Source organism: Pelodiscus sinensis, chromosome 7 (genome assembly GCF_049634645.1).
Source record: "Pelodiscus sinensis isolate JC-2024 chromosome 7, ASM4963464v1, whole genome shotgun sequence".
NCBI classification, from domain to species: Eukaryota; Metazoa; Chordata; order Testudines; family Trionychidae; genus Pelodiscus; species Pelodiscus sinensis.
In genome coordinates, this window is record NC_134717.1 from 55,257,653 (window position 1) to 55,283,776 (window position 26,124).

The window sequence follows — 26,124 nt, forward strand, 5'->3', positions numbered from 1 at the left end:
GCTTGACAAATAATAACCTGGAAGAGCCGGCGCAGAGCGATCTGCGCATGCGCAGAATCGCGCGAAAGGGGCTCGCCACCGCTTTGCGAGCCCCGCTTTGCGAGGTGTGTGCGTGTGTGTAATCTGCAAGGAAATCAAGCAAGTTCTTGATTTGCTTTTTCTTGCTAGTTTGTATGGCAAGATTAGCCCTTTTGGGGGATCCCACCCTGCAATGTTTGGTTTCACACTTTGGTTTCATTGCTAGCGAACAATTGTCTTTTCTTTTGAATACCAAGATAATCTATTCCAAAGTTTCACAAGGAAACTGCAAATTTCCTCAGTCATAGCCTATAATACCCCCTTTACTGTTCTAAGGGTTTTGCACCACAGCAGCCTTGTAGATCTCTGCCATGAAGATTCTACAATACAGGAACAGAGGCCCACATTCTCAAAGCTATTTAGATACCTTTAGTTTTCCATTAAAGTCAACTGGAGTGAGGTGCCCAAATTCAAATTTAAACAGCATATTTACAACATCTAAATGTCGATGTTTTCAAGAGGATTAATTTTAATGGCTATTTTAACTGTTTCACTCTCCTGCTGCCTGCCAAATCACATTAGATCATGGGCAGCTCCCCTCCACCCCCCATTAGCAGTCACTCATCTAAGCTCTCCATATGGTGGTTTCTAATAGGGATGTAATAATGTAGTTGATTAACCAATAAGCAAAAGCTTTTAGGTTAATGCTATAGACTACACGCATCCCTCTTCTCCCCCTTGCCAGTAAATGTTTTAGAAGGCTGGCCAGCAACCCGGCTCAGTCCTGCATGCGCTGGGTCTGGGACTTATCCCCACCACAGCTCTGAATTTAAAGTAGTCCCAACTCATGCCAGGTCTGGGAGCTCACACACACACACACCCCATCCCCCGGATAGGGTGTGCTGCCACCCTGCATTGTTACCTTTGTATCAGAGGCAGCAGCACAAGGCAACAGGCAGCCGCCAGACCACTAGGGAAACTGGTTTTTTAATTGGCTCCCCTCACGAATCAGCTCCCACCTGGCACCCCATAGAGGCAGCAGCATGGAGTGGTAGGAGGTTCCTTGGGAGTAGGGCTGGAGAGCACTTGCTGCTAGCCCCACCCCTGGAGCACACTAGCTGCTAGCCCCACCCCTGGGGACTATGAAATAGTCAACTAACCGATAAGAAATTTGTGAGGTTAATCGATTACTCAATTAACTGATATTTAATATCCCTAGTTTCTAGCAAAAGTGTATCTGGAGGGTTAGCCAGCTCAATAACTGGTACCTCTATAGTGAAGTAACCCTTCATCTCAGACACTCTTTTCTCTCTTTCTTTATACTGCACAAAACCAAAATAAAGCATTATACACTCATATGAAGAAACAAAACTTCTACAACAAACTCTGGTGGAGATCTAAAGGAAATCGTCTCATCACCTGGATGTTATCAACAGGAAAGGTTAGTGGACGGAAGCAATTATCTTCAGAATTAGGCAATACAAAAATCTAAAAGAAAAAAATTCTACTCCATAAGAACAATAGCTGAACTCTGTGCCTAATCAAAAGAGAGTTTGAGAAAGAAAAAGTATATTTGCCATTAAACAGAAGAGCTTTAGTACCATGTAAAATTTAGTTGCAGAAGTTACTGGTAAGCAAAATGTAGAGTGTTGTTCAGCAAGGGTGGATACTTCTCCTAATTCAAGGACTCCATCAGACATTCTTCTCTGCTCCTCCCCCCCAGGAAAGAGATTAAAATAGTTGCTCACTTGTACTCGATGCAAAAACTAAACAGAGGGACATGATACCAATCAACAGACTAGAAAGAAAACCAGCCCATGCCTCTCCCTCTGGAACCAGGAAGACAATCTAAAGTGACTTTAGTTATGGTCAAATGTTATCCATATTTCTATCTATATACAAACGCAGTGTTAAGACAACACAGTAACTCACTCACATAGGTCTTCGTGCATTTTTAAAATACATGGACGTGTTAGTACTGTGAGCAGTCAGACAGTGTACCCCCGACTGACTTCCCCACACTATCTCGCAGATGATAGAGCAGGTCAATGAACACTGCCTTGCTATGCTGGTATTAGTCATCAGGGTCTAGTTACACGCACTCCACGTGCAAAGGCCATTTGACAAGCCCGAGAAGGGCTGAGAGCTGCGTTCGGCATTACCCTGCAGCGCAGGGAGACGAAGCGCTCCCCTTCCCCTGCTCTGGGAAGCACAGAGATCGGCTCCGCTGCCGGCAGCCACTGCAGCGCGAGCCCGGCCTCGCCGTCCGAATCCAGGCACCAGGCTCTCCGAGACCCGCGGGGGGGCTCGCGTGACAGCCTCTGCGGGCCCGTCCCCGCAAGGAAAGCGAGGGGCGGGGCCCCGGGGTGCAGCTAGCGCTACGGGACACTAAGGCCCCCCCGCCCCTTCTCCCCGCCGCCTCAGGCCGCCCCCGGTACCTTCTCCCCACCCCTCAGGCCGCCGCGCGGAGCCCCTCTCCTGCTAGCCGCGCCGCCGACTCCTCACCCGGAAGCCGCTTCCCACTTCCTACCGCCCGCCCCCCACCCCGGCAGCTACCGGCCCCCTGAGACCAAAGCAGTCGAGAGCGGAGAGCAACGATGCAGGAGCACGGAGACTAGAGCGATCGAGTCGCAGAGCCATGTCTAGTCCGTGTGTTCGCTCCGGCTCTTCCCTACCTTCCCCCACGTGGGTCGCTGCAGACATGGGCACGCGGGGGTCGCCGAGCTTTTTAATTGAGATCCCTGTCTGAATTAAGTGTCATCCAGGCAGGATCTCTCCCAAACCCCGATACCTTCCTCCCCTCCCCCCCGCCAAAGCCCTGCTTGCTCAATCAGTCCTTCTCTCACCATCCTCGCTCATTTTCATTTGGCTGAGGGGCTCAGGCAGAGGGCTGGGGTGCAGGCTCTGATCTTGGATTAAGGGATCTGAAGTGAGAGAGGGGCTCTGAGCTTCTCTGGGGGCAGGCAGTTGGGATGCCGGAAGAGCAGGCTCTGGGACCACATTTTATGCCTAATCAGTGCACAGAAAAGCAGAAGAATGACTTACCATGTCTTGTTCATAACACTTCTGTTAATGCATCCCAGAATTGTGTTTGCCTTTTTTTTTTTTTTTTTTTTTTTTTTTTGCAACAGTGTCACATTGTTGACTCATATTTAGTTTGAGGTCCATTATGACCCCTAGATCCTTTTCTGCAGTACTCCTTCCTGGACAATCATTTCCCATTCTATATGTGGGAAATGGATTTTTCCTACCTAAGTGGAATACTTTGCATTTGTCTATATTAAACTTCATCCTATTGTTACCATATTTGCCCAATATTCTGGGGTATGCTTATTTATTAGGATTACTCTTATGGGGTTGAGGGGAGGTTAACTTATACTATCATATGGGGCTGAATTCTACCTGCTGCCAATTCCGTCTCCCATGGAGCTCTCCTGCAGGACCTAGGTTCCTCAGGATGGGGTTCTTCCCACCTTAGAAACACCCACTAACAGAGCACGTCTCAGAGGACTGGTTAATCAGCACTCACAAGCTGACCCCTCATATTTCCCTGGACTTAGCAGGCTGGGTTTAACAGTAATACCACACTGCACCCTCATGTGCCTTTGGACTCAGTGGGCTGTATTAAACAACACTTTAAGCTGCCATCCTCATATGCCCCCAGGTTCAGCACCTCCCTCCCTATCCCCACTTTCACACCACAATCATTCGCTGGTAAACCAATGAGCAAACCCCACCGAATTTTGAGCACTACAGGGATCTTTAGCTTGGGTACAAGAAGCATTGTTGCAGAGTGAATGGGGAATCCAAAACCACACCTCTGAGGAAGAATGACAGAGAGAGAAAGGAAAAGAGAGAGAAGCAACCAGATTAACAATGAAAGTTATTTATTTCTTTGTAGCGTACAATATTAAATCTAAATTGAAACTGATTACAAATGTTAGGGCTAGCAAACCATATAACAGTTTACATAGGGCTGGGTCAGGAGGCTATGCTTATAGAGAGGTAGTTGTGGGGGAGGGGGGCGGAGAGAGACAGAGAGAGAGACCTCATCACTCCATGGCGCTTGCACTGATTGGGGTTCCCAGATTGTGATGGGAGCTGGGGGTCCAGAAGGCAGGAGACAAGCAGAGCAGAGCCCCCAGCACGATCAGACAGGAGATGAAGAGGTCTCAATGGAACTGATGCAGTTTAAATCCAGGTACCAGAACAGTTTTTCTTGGGCAAGGGTAGGAGTTTTTATAGGGATAGGATAATAGTTCAAAGAGAACACTGGCTTTGTTTATGAGTAAACAGAGGCGAGACAATAGAGACTGATCACACCTGGTTATGGGTGATGTTCCTTGAAGAAGTTCACAATGCAACTAGGCAGTTTCAGTATTTTGGATATCAATAGGAGTTATTTCTAGAATTGGTCTGATAATGATTAATTTGGGTGTGAGCTGGCCTGGGTTCATTAGCATCTGGAGCAGAGATTTCCCATCAAGCAGTGCTTCTCTGCTGTAGGTATCCCATAGCTCAGTGCAGTTCCTGCTTTGGAAGAGCTCATCTCCATTCTGTATGCTAATGGAGATGTCTCTTTGTTGTATCTTCAATGCAGATGAGGCTGGGGTGTTTCCTTAATTCTATCACCCTTGTCTGAAGGAGTTTAGGTGGGTCTTCTCCTGCCTTTTCATTGCTTTATCTTTGATTCTAGCAGAAGCCTGGGGGAGGGGGATGGTTTTCCATGAGTGTCACTCCCTGGCTTCCCAAGAGCACAGGAGTGACAGGTGGCCATGCCCTGGTTCCCCAAGAACACAGAGCTAGTAGGTAACACTATTTACCATGTTTTAGCATATATAACACCACCCTTGCCCCCCCCCCCATGGGCTATACTCATCCGTGTGTTGTACAAGTTTTTTTTTACTTCAGTGACTGTTGAGGTGCCGAATCAGAATCACTGTCATAGCCTGAGCCGCTGTCACAGGAAGGGACCAAACAGGCAGAGCAGCGGGGAATGAGAAGTCAAGGAAGAGGTAATCAGCTGTGAGACCTCCATCCCCTGTGCCCAGCACTCCAAGTCCTATGGGAATACCCTGCAACCTTCTTCCCTCTGTTGTGTCTTCCCTCTGTGGCTCTCTGTGAGAGGGGGAGTGCTCTGTTTAAGGACACAGGTCCTTTGCTCAGCTCCTGGCTCTGGCACCCTGGGGCAGACAGCTCACCCCCAGGGGAGTGCACAGCACTGGCAGAAGGCAGCTGGGGAGGGTTGGAGATGGTGTGAGGGGTAAGCCCAGTCACCTTCCCTTCCCATGCAGCCTCCCGCGACAGCCAGCCTGCCCTGTCGAGTTGCGGCAATGATGTATCTGGAGCTCAAATGCTTCTGCACGACAGGCTCAGACCCTGACGCCTGAGTTAATTATCCTCATTATCGTTCATTAACAGTACCCGCAGTTCATCTCCCATGGACTATACACATGCACGGGTTATCTAAGACTTTTTTTATGCAATCAGGAAAAACCTTGGCTAATGTACGGGTGCGGGTAATACACGTGTGCAGGTTATATTCACTAATTTATGGTACTTCAGAACATTTCTCCAGTTTGTCCAGATGATTTTGAATTATGACCCTATCTTCCAAAGCACTTCCAGCTTCGTATCATCTGCAAAACTTATAAGTGTACTGTCTATGTCATTATCAAACTCATTGATGAAGATATTGAACAGAATCTGTCCCAGAGCTGACCCCTGCAGAACCTCACCTGTTGTGCCCTTCCAACATTACTGTGAACTGTAATAACTAGTCTCTGAGAATGGTTATCCAACCACTTATGCACCCACCTTACAGTATCCCCGACTAGGTTGTAATTCCCTAGTTTATTGATAAGAAAGTCACGTGAGACCGTATCAAATGCTTTACTGAAATCCAGGTATGCCACGTCCACCGCCTCCTCTATCCACAAGGCTTGTTATCTTGTCAAAGAAAGCTATCAGATAGTTTTGACATGATATGTTCTTTACAAATCCATGCTGACTGTTACCTATCACCTTATTATCTTCCAGATGTTTGCAGATGAACACCTTATTTATTTGTTCCATTATCTTTCCTAGAACTATAGTTAAGCTGACTGGTCTGTAGTTTCATGGGTTGTCATTTTCCTTTTTATAAATGGGCATTCTATTTGCTCTTTTCCAGTCTTCTCAAATCTCCCCCCAATTCCATGACTTTTCAAATATTACAGCTAATGGCTCAGATACCGCCTCTATCAGTTCCTTGAGTATTCTGGGATGCATTTCATCAGGCCCTGGTGACTTGAAGATATCTAACTTTTCTAAGTAATTTTTAACTTGTTCTTTTCCTATTTTTTAATTTTTGAACCTACGCTATTTTCCACTAGCATTCACTATATTAGTTATCCAGTCACCACCAACCTTCTTGGTGAAAACCAAAACAAAGAAGTCATTTAGCACCTCGGCCTTTCCACGTTTTCAGTTATTGTTCTCCCTCTTCACTGAGCAATGAGCCTACCCTGCTCTGGGTCTTCCTCTTGTTTCTAATATATTTGCACAGTAGACTTCCGATAATCCGGCACCTTTTGGACCTAGGTGGTGCCGGATTATCAGATTTGCCGGAAAATCAGGAGGTACGGTACAGCTGCAAGGCTTAACAGCTGGCCAGGACACAATCTCCTTCCCTCTCTCCTCCTCTTTCCTCTTTTCATCTCCTCCCTGCTGTAACCTGATCCTCCTCCCTCTCCCCTCTCCTCCCCTCCCCTTTCGGGAAGCAAAAAGCTCTTCTCCATACTGTAACACATCTCCCTCCCTCTTCCCCTCCCCCACCCCCAACCTTGTGCTCCCTCTGGTTACAGCCAGCACCTGTGCTGAGCGGCAGACTTTTTAATCAGCTGGTCAGGAGCCCTTGGCATTTTGATGCCAGAGTATCAGGAGTGCCGAACAGTTGGATGCCGGACTATTGGAGTTTTACTGTAGAATGTTTTCTTGTTACCTGTTATGTCTCTAGTCAAATTGAGCTTGTTTTGTGTCTTTGCCTTTCTAATTTTGCCCTGGCATTCTTGTGTTATTTGTTTATATTCACTTTTTGTACTTTGACCTAGTTTCCGCATTTTATATGACTCCATTTTGATTCTTAGATCATGTAAGATCTCCTGGTTAAACCAATATGGTTTCTTGCTATACTTCCTATCTTTCCTACACAGTGGAATCATTTGCCAACAGTTGTTTTTCTCTGAGTATTGCTTGCCTTGGGACCTTACCTACCAGCTCTCTGAATACATTCTTTTTTCTGTTTTTGCAGATGTCAGGAATAATTGTGTTTGTTTAAACTCTTGTAAATTAAGGTTCTCCTGTTTCTGCAAGCACTTTTTCTCTTTTATTCTATAAAGATGATTATACTGTTATGACCAATGTAGTATCTGAACACCTTCCAGTTGTGGTGCTTTGCTTTTAAATGACATGACTAGCATCTGCCACATATTTATTCTTTCCTGCACTCCCCCGGGGGAAAATAGTGTATAGTTGGTTGTCTTAGTAAGGTATTTTTGTTAGTAATAGAACTTGTGGTTTTTGTTTGGTTGAGATTTTTTAGTACACATTTATGTTAGAAAAAGTAAAAAAAAAATGTGTGTCGCACTTAGGCGTGGTGGTGAAGTTTATAAAGTTCCTGAGTGTATTCATTCCACATCCTCAGGCTATCACTCAGAGCAGTGGTTCTTAAAGTGTGGTCCGTGGACTATTAGTGATCTGCGGGTGTCTTGCAGATGGGCTACAGGCTCAGGGATCTCCCTCCCTTGCAGTGGGGAGCCTGCACTGGTGCTCTAGCCTGGTGGCCTCCCCTGCGCAAGGTTGGAGCATCAGCACCACCTTTTGGGGGAAGGGAACGAACGTCATGGTCTGGATCAGGTTTGAGAGGGGAGAAAGTGACTCCATATGCTGTTGCTTCTCCTTCCCCTGGCTGGGGGAACATCAGGGCAGGAAACCGCTTTCCTGGAGACTTTTCCCATTGCTCCCTTTGGCCAGAATTATGGCGAATGGGAGCAGTGACAGGGAGGGTGGTGCCTGGGAGCTGTGGGAAGCACGGAGCCTAGGAAGCATCCCTCATCCTCCTCATGCCAACCCCCACTACCATCCCGCATGCACCTCCCTCCCACAGACACCCCCCACACCTACCGTCTGCTCCTGCACCCGCCCTCCCACACAAACTCCCCCATCTTCAGCCCACTCCTGCACCCTACCTCCCCACCATATCTCACACCTCCACCCCCTCTGGCACCCATTTTGTCATCATGAGTGACTGGCTGTTGGTCTCTGGAAAGGTCTGCAGTAAGTGGGGTAGGACACGAGCCAGAAAGTTTGAGAACCAGGTGCAGGCCTTCAAAATAGGGGCTGGAATGGAGTTCTGCCCCAGAGCGAGAGCTGCGTGCCCTCTCCCTGGTGTAGGCCTGTCGGAGCTCTTTCACTTTGCTCTGGACCTGCATTTGGGTCCGTGTATGGCCCTTGATGGACAGGATATGGGCCATGCAGCCGTAGATATTGGCATTGCGCCATCTGGAGTGGAGATCCCGGATGTTTTCCTCCTCGCCCCACACCTCAGTGAGGATCAGGATCTCCACCTCAGAACAGGACTGTAAACACCTCGTGCAGCACCTGGCAGGATTTGACAGCAGCCTTCAACTACGGAGTTTCTCAAGAGGATAGGGAGAAGCTGTTCTCAGTGGTGACAGATGACAGAACGAGGAGCAATGGTCTTAAGTACCGGTAAGAGAGGTCTAGGTTGGATATTACGAAAAATTAGTCTACTAGGAGGGCTGTGGAGCACTGGAATGGGTTTCCTAGGGAGGTGGTGGAATCTCCATCCCTAGACCCTTTAGACTCGATGACCTCCTGAGGGCTCTTCCAACCCTATGATTCCATGAACTATATAATACAGTGTTTCTCAACCTTTTTTAAAGAAGTACCCCCTTTAAAAAAAACAAAACAAAAAAACGTATAAGTATCCCTTTAATGTGTGTGTGTGTGTATAAATAAATACCCCCAGTACCTACAGTTTTCAGACACACAATTTTTTTTCTACCATTGCAACACATTTGTTTAAACAATTTAATTGTAGCTGGGCAAGTGATGAAATTTTTGAGTGTAAAAAGTACAAAAATAATAAAGTGCTGTAAAACTTACAACAAAATTTCAGTTTTCTCCATATTTCAGTTGTGTTGACGTACCCCTCCCCCCAGACTTCTCTTGAGTACCTCTAAGGGTACTCATAGCACTGATTGAGAAACACTAATATTTGATGGCTATCCCTTCCTCCATCCCTTCCCCTGCTGGTCCAGGTCTGGATCTCTGGCCCCTTGCTGTCATTCTTCAATACAACTCCCACCTACCAGAGCCCTCTCTTTCCATTTTATGAGAAACAATCAAATTCCAGGCACATCCCTTTGTCTTGACTCAACCAAACCCTGATCTTGCTTTAAGTTATGATAAGAGGAAGCTGCATACCCAATTTGGTGGCCCTAGCTTTTACAGTTTAGGAAGAGTTCTGGAACAAACGAACTCACAGGCAGAAAAACAGATGCACATTTCTAAAATATATTGTAAAAAGAATAATATTATCTTAATATCTTGCACTATGCCAATTTTTTGACTGACATTTAGAAAAGGGCACCAAAAATTATTAGGGGTGTGGAACGGGTCCCATCTAAAGAGAGATTAAAAAGACTTGGACTTTTCAGCTTAGAAAAGAGGAGACAAAGAGGGGATATGATAGAGGTCTGTAAAATCATCACTGCTGTGGAAAATGTGAATAAGGAAAAGTTATTTACTTATTCCCACAAATAAGAGCCAGGGGTCACTATGTGAAATTAATATGCAGCGGGTTTAAAACAAACAAAAAGTTTTTCTTCGCTCAGCGCACAGTCAACCTCTGGAACTCTTTGCCAGAGGATGTGGTGAAGGCTAGGACTTTAACAAGGTTCAAAAAAGAGCTAGATAGATTAATGGTTTATCAATGGCTATTAGCCAGGATGGGTAGGAATGGTGTCCCTAGCCTCTGTTTGTCTGGGTATGGGTGACAGGCGAGAGATCACATGAGAATTACCTGTTGTGTTCCCTTCCTCCAGGGCATCTGGTATTGGCCATTGTCCGCAGACAGGATAGTGGGCTAGATGGACCGTTGGTCTGACCCAGTATGGCAATTCTTGTGTTCTTAGTCTCTAAAGATTTTTACCAACACCAATTTTCTGTTTGGTACACAAGTGAAATTGCAAACGGCAGCTCAAAGATGCATATAGAATAAGGTTGGAAATGCCTAGGTCAAATGGTGCTCTGTAGCCACATTACTCCACTGCCTTTTTGAGGAATGCCCCTGGCAGAGAGACCTCCCTGGCAGATTCGCATTTATTCTGCGTCTCTTCTTGTAAGAGCTATTCAAAGAAGAGGCTTTGTTGGGTATGGATGTGACAATGTAACCATGTAAACTGTTATATGGAAGCTCTCAGCATGTACCAGCTCCCGGGGAGCCACCTATACCACCCCACACTGCTGTATCTGGATCACAGGGAGCCACACGTGCAGCAGGGGGGAGCTGAAAAAGAGGCAGCAATGTGGGGTGGCAGGGAGGCGGTCCACAAGGGGAGCTGGTTTTCAAACTGGCTCCCTTCACTGACCAGCTCCTGCCCGGCACCCAGATAGAGAGTCAGGAGCACAGGATGGCAGAGGGCTTCCCTGGGAGTGGGGCTGGAGCACACAGGCTGCCAGCCCCACCCCCAGGGACTATAGAAGAGTTGACTAACCGATAAGAATTCATGAGGTTAATCGACTATTCAATTAACTCATATTTAACTGCTAATGTAATTTGCAGTTGTTATGGGGTTACGTACTTACACACATTTTAACATCCCTAGTGTTGGGGCACACTAAAGTGTTAGTTGGCATAGCAAAGATATTTCTACAGGCTTCCCTGCAAGTCCCCAGCTAATGCAAAGCCCAAAGCATGATGGCACAAGCTAGGGAAGCCGTAAGTACTATCCTAACCTGCATCAGGCACTGACCCAACCCCCAAGATATGGAAGAGACAAGTTGCCTTCTCTCACCCCATGCCAGGATAATTCTGGCCCAGAGGAAGCCAGTTGTCAACACAGCAAAGTGAGACAGGGTAGGAAGGAATGAAAGCTGGGGTGTGGACAGAGCCCTGAAAAGCAGGGCCAATGTGTCTGATCTCCCTTGCAGCCTGACCCAGGATCACAGGCCTGCAGTCCCATGTGGTAACCCAGAGCCGGCCTTAGGCTGATTCGCCTGATTCCCCCGAATGGGGCCCCGCGCTCTGAACCTGTAAGTGTGCCGGGCGCCATGGGTGGCAAGTTAATATTCAGAGCTGGGGGCCCTGCTCCAGCAATATGTGGAACTGGGTTTCTCCCCTGGCTCTGCCTGGAGCGGGCTCTGGACCCCGCCTGCTGGTCCCCCCGCCACGCATCCTCCCACCCCGCCCCCAGAGCACCCCCCTCGGCCCTGGACCGGCCCTGCCATGCACGGCTCTCAGTGCGGCTCCCCTTCGCCGGCGCGCACTGCTGCCATGTGCAGCATTTGCAGGTGAGTGGGGAGGACGCCCAGGCATGACGTGAAGTCACGGTCCGGGACTTTAAAACTCTCCAGCACCATGTTGCGTCGTATGGCCTAGCTCCGGGTTTGGAGTCTGGAGCCCAAGCGCAGACTCCAGCCCCGCAAAGTGGATTTCAGAAGGTAAGGGAGGGGGAAAACTAGGGGGAGGAGATGGGAGAGGAAGGGGCTTCTGCGGAGGAGTGGGAGAGGAAGGGGCTTGTGGGGAGGGGAGAGAGGAAGGGGCTTGTGCAAAGGGGGAGAGGGGGAAGAGGAAGGGGCCAAGAGACGGGGTGGAGGTGAGACAAATGCCAGGGGGCCAAGTGCAGACAATGAGGAAAAGGGCTGGAGGGGAGGTGTCAGTGGGAGGGAGGACAGGGTAATGCTGGGAAAGGAGAGGGAAGAGAAGGGGAGGGGAAGGGAGGAGAGGAGAAGAGCATTGGCGGCTAGACAGGGGAGAGGGAGGTGCTGGGAGAATGCTTGAAAGAAGGGGTGGGCATGAGAAAGGTGGGGATGGAGCAAGTCATGTGTGAGGGCACAGAGGGGCAGGAGGGGAACGGGGCAGAGAGTGGTGAGGAGGTGGGCATCAGGGAAAAAGAAGGCAAAGGGGGCAGAGGCAGTGAGGGAAGGGAGAGGCACTAGGAAGGTGCAGGGGTAAGGGAAGGTGCAGGTGCCAGGGGATTCTGGGGTGAAGCAGAAGGGCAGACACCTGCAGGGGAGGGACCAGCACCAGAGGAGAGAGGCAGGGCAGGTGTAGAGGGGATGAGGCGGGGTAGCTCACATGATCAGAGTGGGGCTACTGGAGGAGTAGGCATGGGGGGAAAGAAGGGCTGGTGGAGGGGGGCAGGTCGCAGGAGGGATGAGGGCAGTGAGAAGGGCAGGCGTCAGGACAGCAGAGGAGGGTGAGGAGTTGCGGGGCAGCAGCATCAGGGGAGCTGATGGAGCAAGGGGAGGAGACATGGCAGCAGAAAAGGTAAAGGTTTATAAAATATTTATTAATAACTTGGGTGCCACAGTGGCACATCCAAACAAGCCACATGAACTCAGTACAGGTGCACAACACAAAATCCATTCTGCTCATGGGAGGAAACTCTTAGGCTATGTCTACACTGGTGGTTTCTTGTCCAAGAACATCTTGCGCAAGGGTTCTTGTGCAAGAAGTGTTGCACAAGAACACATCGACACTGCCATGTGCAGTGTGGATGCTCTCTTGAGCAAGAAAGCTCCAATGGCCCAAGAGAGCTTACACCTGTTAGAAAACAGCGTAGCTCTTGCGCAAGATACCCTCTCTTATCACACCGGACTGTAAATTTCCTTGTGCAAGAGCAGGAAGTAGTGTGGCTGCTCTGTGGGTTCTTGCGCAAGAACAGCTGTTCTTGTGCAAGAAGCCGCGAGTGTAGACATAGCCTTAGAGGGAACACTTCCCCAAGCCTCTCTGCCCCTGAGTTAATGTCACACACATTGGGTTAATGCAATTGCAGGATAGTTGCATGAGGTGGGTTTGGTGGGGGCCAAACTAATCGCTGTTGGTAGGAGGATGGTGGGAAAAGTCCTATGAGAGGGCTGACATGACACCTTTTACTTCTGGTCATGTGTCCATCTTGCCCGAGCGTGTTACCTCCGGAGGCCTGGCTAATGGGGTCAGGGGTTGTGGCTAATGCAGCGCAACCAAAAATTATACAAATCTGCCGGCCCTGGAGGAGGGGTGTGTTGGCTGCCTGTGGCACAGGAGGTGTGAGATTAGCACAGGGTTTTCCTGTGCTGCGGGTGTGTGTGTGTGTGTGTGTGTGCGTGTTGGCGGGGCATTTTTTGTGGTGTGTGTGTGTGTGCGCGCGATTGCTTGCTTGCTCAATCAAAAAAATCCCTGGAGCCCTCCGTCCCGTTGAAACTTTCGTGTGCTTTTTTTTTTTTTGGCTCAACTAAAATTATTGGAATTGGGCTTTGCACTTCCTACAGCCGGCCCTGTGGTAGCCCGAGAGCCTAGACAACCTGGTGGGCTCAGCCCCACTCACTGAGTGAGCGCACAGACCCGAGAGCACCCGCCTGCCTGAGACTCCCGCTGCCTCACGTTCCCCCCCAGCCCCGCTGCCACCCCCCCCCCGCGCTCCCCTCCTAGCTCCGCTGCCACCCCCCCTCGACGCTCCGCCCCCACAGCCCAGCTGCCCCTCCCCCTCAGTGCTCCCCACACACAGCCCCGCTGCCCCTCCCCCTCGGCGCTCCCCCGCCTCGGCGCTCACCCCCCACAGCCGTCCCTCTCCATAGCCCCACTGCCGCTTCCCCCTCGACGCTCCCCCCCACAGCCCCGCTGCCCCTCCCCCTGGGCGCTGCCCCTCCCCTTAGGCGCTCCCCCCCCCACACAGCCCCGCTGCCCCTCCCCCCTCGGCGTTCCCCGCACACAGCCCCGCTGCCCCTCCCCCTGGGCGGGGCGCTGGCGCGGGAGCGAGCCGGGGCCGGCTGGGGAGCGCGGCCGGTCGGGAGCCGAGCGCCGCGGCAGAAGGGCGAGAGCAGGCCGGGTGCGGAGGCCAGGTGAGCGGGCGGCGGCCCTGGCTGTGCGCGGCCGAGCTCCGGGAGGGGGGTCGTTGCCGGGGGGCCGAACGAGCCCGACGAGCCTTTGGCCGGTTCGCCCCCGCTCCGCGACCTAATCTCCCCGCAGGAGCCGCCCTTCAGCTGAGCGTGGAACGAGCCCTGCCCCGTGCGGGGAGCCGCGGGCCGCCTCCTGCCAGGGCCCGGCCCCGCGCCGTGTCAGTGCGGAGTCTCGCCCGCGCCTAGCCACGTTGTGCGGTGTCTCCCTGGCGGGGTGTCCGACATCCCCTTGTGCCAAGCGTGCGGGTGTGTCCAGGCTTCTCCGATAGGGAAGGACCGAGTTCCTGATTTCCTGCTGCCTGTAGGACGTTTACAGTGTTTGGGATTTTCAAAAGATGCACTTTGAAATGCTTCCTTTTGAGTTGCTTTGGAAAATACGAAGTGATGATTCATCATTTGCCAATTGATATAAAATTGCAGCTACTCCATGACAAATAAAAGCTTCCCAATGAGACTTAGTGTTTATCTTAGATCACTTCTACATGAATACAGACCTAGTTTGAGTGGAAATGCTTTTCTTTGTATTTTATTTGTGTGAATTTCAGTCAGTATAGCTATAGCATGCCATGTGGACACTTCTAGTATAAGAGTGACTCTTTTTCAGGGGAGGTTAGTTATTTCACTGCATAAGGGGTTTAAACTAAAGCTGGTGAATCAACAAAAAGCCAGTTTTCTTCAAGAATAAGAGTCTCAGTTCACAGAGTTATACTGGCATCATTGTTGTACTACAGAGTTTTTATTTCTTGGCGGGGGTAGCCATGTTCATCTGTATCTGCAAAAACAACAAGGAGTCCTGGGGCACCTTAGAGACAAAAAGCTTAGCTTTCGAAACTTATGCCCTAATAAATCTGTTAGTCTCTAAGGTGCCACAGGATTCCTTTGTTATTTTTGAAAAATGTTTGCCTTTGATTTGTTTGCCTAGTGCCCTTTGTCCCCTTTGATGGTGTTATCTGACCTCTGTACTTTACAGTCCAGCAAGAGCTGCCCTTTAACTGAATGTAAAACAAAACCTAAGGATCAGTATCATGCTAAGGCCCCAAATCTGCAAACACTTATGCCAGTGCATAATTTCACTCAGGTGAATCCAGTGGGATTGATCATGTACATGAAGTTGTGTATGGGTATAAGTATATACAGGATTGGGGCCTTAAACATGAATTTCCTGTATCTAACTTTCAAACTTAAAATAACTGATGAGAACTTTATACAAGAATTAGGTTGCTGGTTTACATTTGAGGAAAAATTGCCAAGTCATAGCTCTTGTGTAACCAGAAGAAGTAACCAAACAATTGTAGCCATTTGAAAGTAGAGCATAAAGTGTTTGAATACAATTTTTTTTACAAGGCTTCAAAGTGCAAATAGGACCCACTAGAGTTTTGGTGAAAAATAATGACCCTTGATTACAGTATTCTGTTTTTGGAAAATTGATCTGTCCAGTACTTACTTTAATCCAAAAGCAAGTTGTTCAAGTGAAAAAGTTGTATCCTTGGCATTTTGGTCCCAATTAGGGATGTGATAGTGTAATCTTCACAGTTACATGCTCCCCCTCGCCCCCCCGCCTCTGTATCAGAGGCAGCAGCGCAGGGATGGGGGTAGGCAGGTGCACTGGAGCCACTTTAAAAGCTGGCTCCTGTGAAGCTGCCTCCTCCCTTCCCCCTCCATGTAAATATGTAACTACTGAAAATGTACAGTCCAGCAAGAGCTGCCCTTTAACTGAATGTAAAACAAAACCTAAGGATCAGTATTTAAGTGTTAAGGACCCAAATCTACAAACACTTATGCTAGTGCATAACTTTACTCGTGAAAACTTCAGTGGTTACATATTTATCAAAATAAACACATTTTAACATCCCTAGGACCAAACTGACATTTCCCTCCTGGAAGGGAAAAATAGACCAGTGATCAGATGACCTCTAATAAATGAGTCTTAAGCATTCAGAAATCATGAATCTGGTCCCTTTAAAAACATGAGATTAACTTAGAAATCATGAGTGGTTTTAACTCATAAGTCTGGGTCTCTTTGTTTCCCTTCGGGATTTAGAGCCTTCGGGAGGCACTTGGAACACTTTTTCAACCTTCTTCCCACAATCCAAGGACTAGAAACCTACATGAAGATTGAGTTTCTCACCTAATTAGAAGCACCACATTTCAGCAGATTCACAATACAATGAGAGTTGGTGACACTGCTAAAAGACACTGTAGGTTTAGAACTTCATTTTTCTATTCATGTTACAAAAATGTGCATTGCTTAATATAGAGAGTGCTTAGTTTGTTTTTATATTTGATTTAGTTCAAGATGTCCAGAAAAATCCATGGAGGGGCTGTTGTGGAGATGCAAGGAGATGAAATGACCCGGGTAATTTGGGAACTAATTAAAGAAAAGCTGGTTTTTCCTTATGTGGATCTGGACCTGCACAGGTAAGTATATATTATATATGGCTAATTTATTGTTCAGGGGCATTGGTTTATATTTTTGAATCTGTGTCAGAGAACTGGCCTTCCATGAACTCAGCACTCAGTGCTCCTGTGCTTTGTTTGCAAAATGACTTGTTCTGAAGATCACCAGGAATCATCTACTTTGTGAAAAATCAATTTGCCAAAATGTCGTCACTGTGGCTTCATTCCTGCAAACACTTTCACTGACTTTCTCCATAGACTCTCAGGGGCTACATCTACACTGCAATGCTATTTCAGGATAATCCCCACAGCAAGCCTGTTATTTCAGGCTCACTATTCCGATGTAAATCTTATTCTGTGAGAAGTGAGGGACGTTTTGGAATAGCATTTTATTTCAAATGACAAAAGAAACTATTTTGAAATAGCATTAAAATAAGATATGCAATTTGCGTAGCTCAAATTGTGTATCTTATTTCGAGTTACGGTGCAGTGTAGATGCACCCAGGGGTAGTGTATGCCCAGTAGTACACGGACTAACTGCTGTGCCTCCTAGAGGGGACAACAGAAGAATCAAAATTATAGAAAAGATGTAGAAATCTTTTTAAAAAGATAACTGTAACTGCTAAAGATACTAGTGGTTAACTGATAGTTAACATCCCTAGTGTGTAATTGAATAGTCGATTAACCTCATGAATTCTTATCAGTTATTCAACTATTCTGTAGTGCTCGGGGTGGGGCCAGCAGCCAGTGCGCTCTGGCCCCACTTCCGAGAAGCCCCCTGCCACTCAACGTTGGGATGTGTGGGATGACAGGCAAGAGCTGGTCCACGAGGGGAGCAAGTTTAAAAAGCATCACCCCTCGCAGATGCGTTTCGCTCTGTGCTGCTGCCTCTGGTACAAAGGCAGCAGTGTGGGATGGCAGCAGTCCTTGTCCAGGGTAGGTCTGAGCTCCTAGACCTGGTGCAAGTTGAAACACAGCCAGGCTGCCTAGCTCCTAATACACTTTAAATGCAGAGCCACAATGGGGGTAGGTCCTGGACCAGGGTTGCCAATCATCAGTAAATTTATGGACCATCCGTAAAAAATGAGCCGAAATTGGACATATCTGTACAAAAATTTAGATGTCCATAAAAGTGCAGTACAATTTCAAAAAACAGCAATTATTTTATAGCAATTAAATTTCTTCTGTGCTGCTTCAGCCATTTTACTGCACAGTAGCGGAAATTGAATGTTTTCGTTGTTTATTTAGCTTAATGGTTGAGGTGACATAATTTCCAGGACCATGACTAACTAAATGAAAGTGAGTTAAATAGCATATTGTTCTTGGGATGTATAAATGACAACGATTACTTTTCACTTTTGGTCATTATGTCATCTTAATATAGTATAAAAATTATGTCTGTAAAAATTTGTTGTCTGTCTGTACATTTTTCCCATTTTGTCCATAAATGAAATTTCTGTGAGTTTGCAACCCTGTCCTGGACCCGTTACAAGCCAGGGCTGAGCTGGACTGCTGGTTAGCCTGCTAAATAATTTACTGGTGTGGGGGGGGGAAAGGGAGAAATGCGTGTAGTCTCTAGCATTAACCTATAAGCTTTTGCTGATCAGTCAATCAGTTACATCCCTATTACACACTATGGGGCTCTTCAGTATAAAGTTTCTTTAAGCTTTATACTACAGAGCCTGCAGCAAAGCCTCTCTGGGAGCAGAGCCAGCAAGAGCTGATGGCCCCCTCCAGATTAGGCTTCTCTGCAAGCTCTGCAGCTGGTTCCTGGGGAGCCAGCATGTAACCTGCAGGGGCTGTGCCAGCCCCCATGGACGGGGCGGGTGGGGAGCTCCTCCAGCCCCTACTGGTTAACTAGAATTGGTATGCATTACTCATTTAGGGTTATGCTTACTGGTTAACCAGTTAAATTAAATTCTTAGTTTGGTGATCACCTTTGGACCTCCTTAATTCTGGGCTGCTCTGGATCTGGTGATGCCTCCAGTGTATGCTTTATGAAGCCTAAACTAGGGATGTAATAGTGTAGTCGACTAAACAATTAACCTGTAAGCAAGTGCTTATTAGTTAACCCTATCAACTATACACAACCTTCCCCTTACCCCGTGGCTCTGCAAGTACATTTTTTAGCAGACTGGCCGACAAGCTGGCTCAGTCCGGCTCACACAGAGACCCGGCAACTACCCCTCCTGCAGCTCTGCTCTACAAGAACTTTAACAGCCAGTGCATGGGCAGGCTGGCTCAGTGGGACATGAGTTTGCTTGCCGGCTCTTAAAGTGCTTGTAGTGCTGAGCTACAGTGGGGTAGTTGCTGGGTCCTGGCGCAAGCCGGGACTGCATGTCAGAAATGCTAATCATAGAATACTCATAGAATCACAGAATACTAGGACTGGAAGGGACCTCGAGAGGTCATCGAGTCCAGTCCCCTAACTGGATTAATTATTGATTAATCATTATTGATTAATTGTGTAGTCGATAACATTTTTGTTGACTATACAGTTAACGAATTACATGCTTCTTAACATCCCTAGTCTAAACTAGCTGAAATGTAGAGTGTTCCAGCAATTTCTCCTTAAGACCCTGGCCTGACTGCCCCCTGTACATCCCTACCTATTCTCATGGCTTTACTGGGATGGAACAGGATTAAGCTCAGTTTTCATTAGTCTGCAAGAAGCTTGCAGTAGAATGTCTAATTCATTCAAAGTTTATGCTGATTCACACTCAGGGCAGAGGGCCCCAGAGTGCAAAGTCATTTTGCATTGTTTCAGTAGGGAAGGCTGAAACAGTACAAAATACTCACAACTTCACTTGACTTGGGGTGATAGGTTGATAGAGACCACAAAGCAGGTTGAACTAGCTGAGAATGGGGCACAGCCAGTGTTCTCTGTGCATATGTGGCTGCTCAGGATAGATTCAAGTATTTCCCAGTTGATAGCAGAGTGCCCAGAGCTAGGTTTTTTGTTTTTATTGGTGCTGCATATTAGCACATATTTGCACGTAAAAATTATTCCATACATGGATGGAAAAGCTTAGAGCAGGGGTCCCCAACGCGGTGCCCGCGGGTGCCATGGCGCCCACTGGGGCATTTATGTGCGCCTGCACTGGTGTTTTAAAACAGTGGTCTCCAAAGTGGGGTGCGCGAGACTATCGGAGGGAGCGCATGCCGCCGCGCAACAGCTGAGAGGGGAGATGCTTGTTCGCAAGACATCCGAGGGAGTGCATGTGCAGCAAACACGCCATGCATGCGCTCCCTCGGATGTCTTGCAAACCAGCGTCTCCTCTCTCAGCTGTTGTGCGGCGGCATGCGTTCCCTCCGATCGTCTCACACACCACCTCCGCGCAGCAGCTGAGAGGGGAGACGCCAGGTTCGCAAGACATCCGAGGGAGTGCATGTGCGGCGTGTTCAAACGCCTGCGCAACAGCTGAGAGGGGAGACGCCCAGCATGCTGTCACAGCCCGGGACTTTACATTTTAAAACCGCGCAGCCCAGCACCAGGCCCGACACATGGTCTGGGGTCACAGAAGCAGCTGGGGCCAGGCCCGATCACAGACTCAAACTGGAAGGCAGAAGGTGGGGGTGCGGGAAAAATAGGGGGAAGGGGTGGGAGAGGAAGGGGCTTGTGCTGAGGGGAGGAGGGCAGGGCAGGACAGGAGAAGAAAGGGGAAGACACCAAGGGACAGCGTGGAAGAGAGAGAAATGCCAGGGGGCGAAGTGCAGACAATGAGGAAAAGGGCAGGAGGGGAGGTGTCAGTGGGAGGAGGGGGGACAGGGTGATGCTGGGAGAGGAGAGGGCAAGGGCATTGGGGAAGGGCTAGACGGGGGAGGGGAAGGTGCTGGGAAAAGGCTTGAAAGAAGGGGTGAGCATGAGGAAGGTGGGGATGGAGCAAATCATGTGAGAGGGCACGGGGCATGAGGGGAACGGGCAGAGGGTGGTGAGGGGGTGGGCATCAGGAAAAAAGAGGGCAAAGGGGGTGGGGGAAGGGGGGATTCCAGGAGGGTGCAGGGGTAAGGGAAGGTGCAGGTGCCAGGGGATTCTGGGGGTGAAGCAGAAGGGCAGACACCTGCAGGGGAGGGACCAGCACCAGAGGAGAGAGGCAGGGCAGGTGTGTAGAGGGAGGTGTTAGGAGAGGGGGGTCACATGATCAGAGTGAGGCTACTGGAGGAGTGGGCACAGGGGTGAGAAAAGGGCTGGTGGAGGCGGGGAGGTCTCAGGAGGGCAGTGAGAAGGGCAGGAGTCAGGACTGCAGAGGAGGGTGAGAGGTTGCGGGACAGCAGGCACCAAGGGATCTGATGGAGCAAGGGGAGGAGACATGGCAGCAGATGGTAGGGACATGGTGGGTATGTCTAGATTACATGCCTCTGCCGACAGAGGCATGTTAAATAGGCTACCCGACATAGTCAGTGAAGCCAGGATTTAAATGTCCCCGGACTCATTAAAATAAAAATGGCCGCCACACTGTGCCAGCTCAGCTGATCGTTGGCACAGCACGCGAGTCAAGACACGGATCGGTCGACACGGGAAGCCTTTGTTGACCGCTCCATTATGCCTCGTGAAACAAGGTTTACAGGAGCAGTCAACAAAGGTTTCCCTTGTCGACCAAGCCGCGTCTTGACTTGAGCGCTGTGCCGATGATCAGCTGGGCCGGCACAGCGCAGTGGCCATTTTTATTTTAATGAAGCTGGGGATATTTAAATCCCAGCTTCAGTGACAATGTCGGGTAGCCTATTTTACATGCCTCTGTCGGCAGAGGCATGTAATCTAGACATACCTAGTGGGGAAGGAGAGTGTGAGATTTAAAGGTGCCATGTTTTTTTGGGGGGGGAGGGTGCTTTTTTTGCTCAACATTTGGATAGCTCCCCCCTTTTTATTAATGCAGAATTTTGTTTAAAAATTAATTACAATATAATTAAAATAAAAATTATCCAACTAAATTAAGTTTCTATCAAATTTACCCAATTCACATTTAATATGAAAATAGCTTTCAATTTGCGCATTTGACGCCTTTTTTCTATTTTTTCCTCCAAAGGGGGAGCCGAATAATTTAATTAATACTTTTTACATGTAAAATTACCTTTTTTTATCTTATGGATTCATATATTATGTAATATTAAATATGATATTTTTTGTATTATTTAAAGTACAAATACGAAATAAACATTGAAAAATTGTTTGCTCCCACCACACTCTTCTGAAAACATGAATGTGCTATTGGTCACAAAAAGGTTGGGGACCACTGGATTAGAGGGAACATTGGGCACAGTCAAGGCAGCCAGGGATGCAATGCATCTGCATATCCTTCCAGCAGATGATGTTGGCAGAGCTCTTCCATAACCTCAGACATACACTAGTGCTACCCCTGCACTAGGGATGTTAAAGGCTAAGTGGTAAGCGTATGCCTTACTGGCATGCTTAATGGCTAACTGGTTAACTGGAGGGCCCCTCCCCATGGCGGCCCATCCAGCAGGACACAGCTATGGTGAATGTGGCAGGGCCAGGTCAGAACAGATCCCACTGGCCATGGTGTGGCAGAGCCAAAACAGACTCCACAGATGTGGCAAGCCAGGGCCAGGGCAGCCCCCACCATCCACAGCTGGTGCTTAACAGGTAAAACAACTTGTTTAACCAGTTAACTATTCAGGGTTTATCATCTACCTTCTCTTATTCTGAATACTGCTGGCATACAGGAGGGCTTGACATAGATACCCGGTAATGACAGAATTCTAGAATTGCGTGCATGTTGTCCATTTCATGTAGGACCAGAAGTATCTTAGATTGATCCATCAGGCAGCTCTGATGACTTTTTTGGGGGGTATTGTTTGTAGCTATGACTTAGGCATGGAAAACCGTGATGTGACTGATGACAAGGTGACAGTAGAAGCAGCAGAAGCGATAAAGAAGTACAATGTCGGAATCAAGTGTGCTACCATCACTCCAGATGAAAAGAGAGTGGAGGAGTTCAAGCTGAAGCAAATGTGGAAGTCTCCAAATGGGACAATTCGAAACATTCTGGGTGGCACAGTCTTCAGGGAAGCTATTATCTGCAAAAACATCCCCCGGCTAGTATCGGGATGGGTGAAACCAATCATCATTGGCCGTCATGCTTATGGGGACCAAGTGAGTAACTGCTTCAGGGTCATTCTGTGTTTCTTTTTATCTATAGTTTATTTAGATGAACAGTCTTCTGCTAGGGAACAGGACTTTACAAAACAGCAGGCATGTGATACCTCATAAAGGCCATATTTTAACTGCTTTCACACAGATCCATGTTCTTTCATCATGCTCCATGTTTATAGAATCATAGAACTGGAAGAGATCTCGAGAGATCATCACGTCCAGTCCCCTGCCGTCACAGCTGAACCAAGTACCATCTAGATCAGGGGTGGACAATAATATTTGAGTGGGGACCACTTCAGAAATTTCTAAATATCCAGAAAGGGTAGGACCTCAGGCAGAAGGGGGAAGAGCACCTGCAGTTCCTTCTAGGTGCTCGCATTCCTGGCAGTGGGAGGAGACTTCGTGTTCTCCCGCTTCCAGGTCAGTCATGGCCTGGGGCAGGGGGAGCATGTGAAGTCTGCCCCCATCCCACAAGGGAGCTCTGAGCTTAGTCACCCGCCAACTGAGCAGCACCTGGCAGTTGACTCTAAGGGCCGAGCCCCTTGCAGGGCAGTAGAAGACTTCACATGCTCCCCTCCTGCCCCAGGCCCAGTGTCCCCATTTGTAAAACGCAAAAGGTGATGCAGGCCTTTGCAAAGTGCTTTAAAATCTATGAGCAGTGTTGTAGGAGAGTTATGTAAGCCATGTTTTTACCTACAATGATAAAATAGCTAAATCCTAAGAGCGAACAGAAATTGCTAAGCCTTGAAGTCACAAAAAAGAATTATTTTCATGTAAGAAATAAATCAGGAGCACTGTATAATTATGGAGTGGAAATTATAGTAGGTTAGACCATGGGTTGATAAAACAAAAGAAGTGGAAATTTTCCAGATTAAGTGATTAAAGTGAAAGGAAAAATAGATGGGAACAGGTAAAGGAAAACCAGTAATGTGTAAGCGTTTGGGGAAGTTGAACAGCTTGAGAACAGAACATTGTTGATGTCAGCAAAGGAAATAGTAAGAAGGCTCAAAGTTTCTAATGGAGAGCAGCCTAAAAAGATCATAATGCCATTTACCCAGAGCAATTGGGATGATGATGATACATGTTTTCTGTAACTAGTTTTACAGTCATGGGGGGGGGGAGGGGAGGGAGTATATTGCATACATGGGCAGGTTTTACTTATTCACAGATGCCTGAAAATGTCTGTTAGTGCCGTTGGGCCTGTTTGGAATGGAGGTCTCAGAAATAAAAGGCTAGAAACTAGCAGTGTAATTCACGGACACTGCCAACATATTGTGGTTCAGTGCATGGGTATGTTAATCGAATTATGAAATGGAATCAATAGAATTTCCCAGAATATCCCTTTCCCTTCCCCCACTGAACACTAATCTATAACATTTTTAGAGATTTGTCATATTAAAATGTCATCTATATATGCGAAATATCCATTTCTGCATTTTCCATACCAAAGCTCTCCTAGTGCATCTATTTCCACATTTTTCATATGACTGTAAATTGCTGTTTGACCAAACATCACTGTTTCTCTGGCTGTTTACCTTTGTGATGGATGAAACTATTACACTTATCTCTTCTCTCTTTTGTATAGTACAGAGCAACAGATTTTGTTGTCCCTGGGCCTGGAAAAGTAGAGATGACCTATACACCAAAAGATGGCAGTAAACCAGTGACCTACCTGATCCATAACTTTGAAGGTATTACATGGTGTCACAAAAGCTGTGATTGAAACTGGTATTGGGCATGATTCAAGTTGTATGGGTATGTCAAATTCATTGCATGGTACACCCATCTGTTCTTTTATAGGCCTACTTCATTTGTATGGGAGGAAGGAGACTTTTCTAACACTGAAAGTTAATTCTCTTGTGTTGAAAATCATAAACCAAAGAAGCAAATACAAAACCCACGCAATAGATTTACTATTTCTCATGTGCCTTGTGTGATACTTGTACCATTGGTAGCTCTTCACTGATAACAGGGAGAGAAATGCTCATGTTGCAAACTCACCACCATATCTTGGACTAATTGGCAGATTCTGTCAAAACCCCAATACCTGCTTAGAGAGGAAATCCTCTCCCCCAAATTAAGGCTGAGCCACGCTGACAGGAAGTCTGGATGCCAGGCCCCACTGCTGCACTCAAGATAAACAAAGCACTTCGTTCACCAAATTTATTCTTCAAATGCCTTTCACCAGCACTGTGCCATGCGTTTGTGTTGAACCAAAAGTGCATGGTTTATATGTACAGGTATACAAATTGTCTTATTTAAATTATCTGCGTGAAAATATTACACTTGAAGCTATACAAAACTTGGTAGCTATGAGACTCCTAACCTTAAAAGTTCTTTGGAGGACCTTGTAGTCAATCCTATTCTGTTCTGTAAATCACCGTGTGGCAGGCCCAGGGCCAATTTGCTGTGCTGTGATGAATGGAGACTAGTGATTTGTATTCTTGGACCCCATTCCAACTTACTTGTGTTTGGCTTTATTCACACTTAGTGTTATCTTAAAGCAACTTTGTTTTTGTAGCAAACAATCAAACCTGCTTCAGTGTTGAAAAGGTTTGGTATTCCCCCCTCTTCCCCTCCCCCCATCATCACCAGCTACCTCTATAGTAAGACTCAATTATTTCTATTAGGGATGTTAGATAGCGTGCAATTTAATAGTTGTGTAACCGCATACAATTTTAGCAGTTGCACGACTATTCAATAGTTGCCAGGGGCGGAGCCGGCAGCCAGTTCACTCCTGACCCCATGCCCAGAGAGCTCCCTGCCACCTCACACTGTTGCCTCTCTTCAGAGGGTGGCACAGGGTGACAACAGCCCTTGTCGGTGGGGGGGTCCGAGCTTCCCATGGACAGAGGCTGCTCCATGGCAGCAGCCCCCCATCAGCGGGGAGCTCAGACCCCCCACAGACAGGGGCTGCTATCATGGAGCAGCCTCTGTCCATGGCAGGCCCAGGCTTGCCACAGACAGAGACTGCTCTGTGGGATGCCAGAGCAGCTTCAGTCCACGGGGAGCTCGTACCCCCTGCGGACATGGGCTGCTGCCGTAGAATACCCTCTGTGCATGGGGAGCCTGAGCCCGCTGTAGACAGAGGCTGCTTCATGGCAGCCTCCCCTGCCACCTCCCTGCAGCAAGTGGGAGGCAGTCAGGTCTGCGGAGCTGGCATGCGTGGAGAGCTGGCTTAAAAGCTAGCTCCCTGCATGTATCAGCTCCTGCCTGCCCCCCTCGCCCTCTGCGCTACTTCCTTTATATCAGAGGCAACAGTGTGCGGGTTTTGGGGGGCAGGTGGTTCTAGTGCTTGTGGGGAGCCAGCTTTTAAGCTGACTCCCCACGGGCACTGGCTCCCACCTTCCCCACCCCTGCTGTCTCTGATAGAGAGGCAGCAAGGAGTGAGGGGATGCATGTAGTCGACAGGATTAACCGATAAGCCC

At 48.0% G+C, this 26,124-nt stretch overlaps 2 protein-coding genes across 8 annotated transcripts in view; one reads left to right on the forward strand and one right to left on the reverse strand.

The window, feature by feature from the left end:
* PIKFYVE (phosphoinositide kinase, FYVE-type zinc finger containing) overlaps window positions 1-2,540 on the reverse strand; it is a 194,361-nt gene extending 191,821 nt beyond the window's left edge. The window contains exons 1-2 of one of the 6 annotated variants that reach the window (XM_075933818.1): window positions 2,457-2,475; window positions 1,620-1,724 (exon numbers count right to left, since the gene is read on the reverse strand). The gene's annotated coding sequence lies outside the window, so the exon portion shown is untranslated. The other 5 variants (XM_075933821.1, XM_075933817.1, XM_075933820.1 and 2 more) reach the window with 5 other exon arrangements.
* Window positions 2,541-13,977: 11,437 nt separating this feature from the next.
* Window positions 13,978-26,124, forward strand: part of IDH1 (isocitrate dehydrogenase (NADP(+)) 1) — a 34,974-nt gene continuing 22,827 nt past the window's right edge. The window contains exons 1-5 of one of the 2 annotated variants that reach the window (XM_075933828.1): window positions 14,017-14,127; window positions 16,226-16,382; window positions 16,475-16,602; window positions 22,405-22,696; window positions 24,282-24,387. In XM_075933828.1, coding sequence (XP_075789943.1) covers window positions 16,481-16,602; window positions 22,405-22,696; window positions 24,282-24,387 — 520 coding nt within the window. In that variant the 5' untranslated portion in view covers window positions 14,017-14,127; window positions 16,226-16,382; window positions 16,475-16,480. Of the gene's footprint in view, window positions 14,128-16,225; window positions 16,383-16,474; window positions 16,603-22,404; window positions 22,697-24,281; window positions 24,388-26,124 lie in introns of both variants that reach the window. The other variant, XM_075933827.1, reaches the window with a different exon arrangement.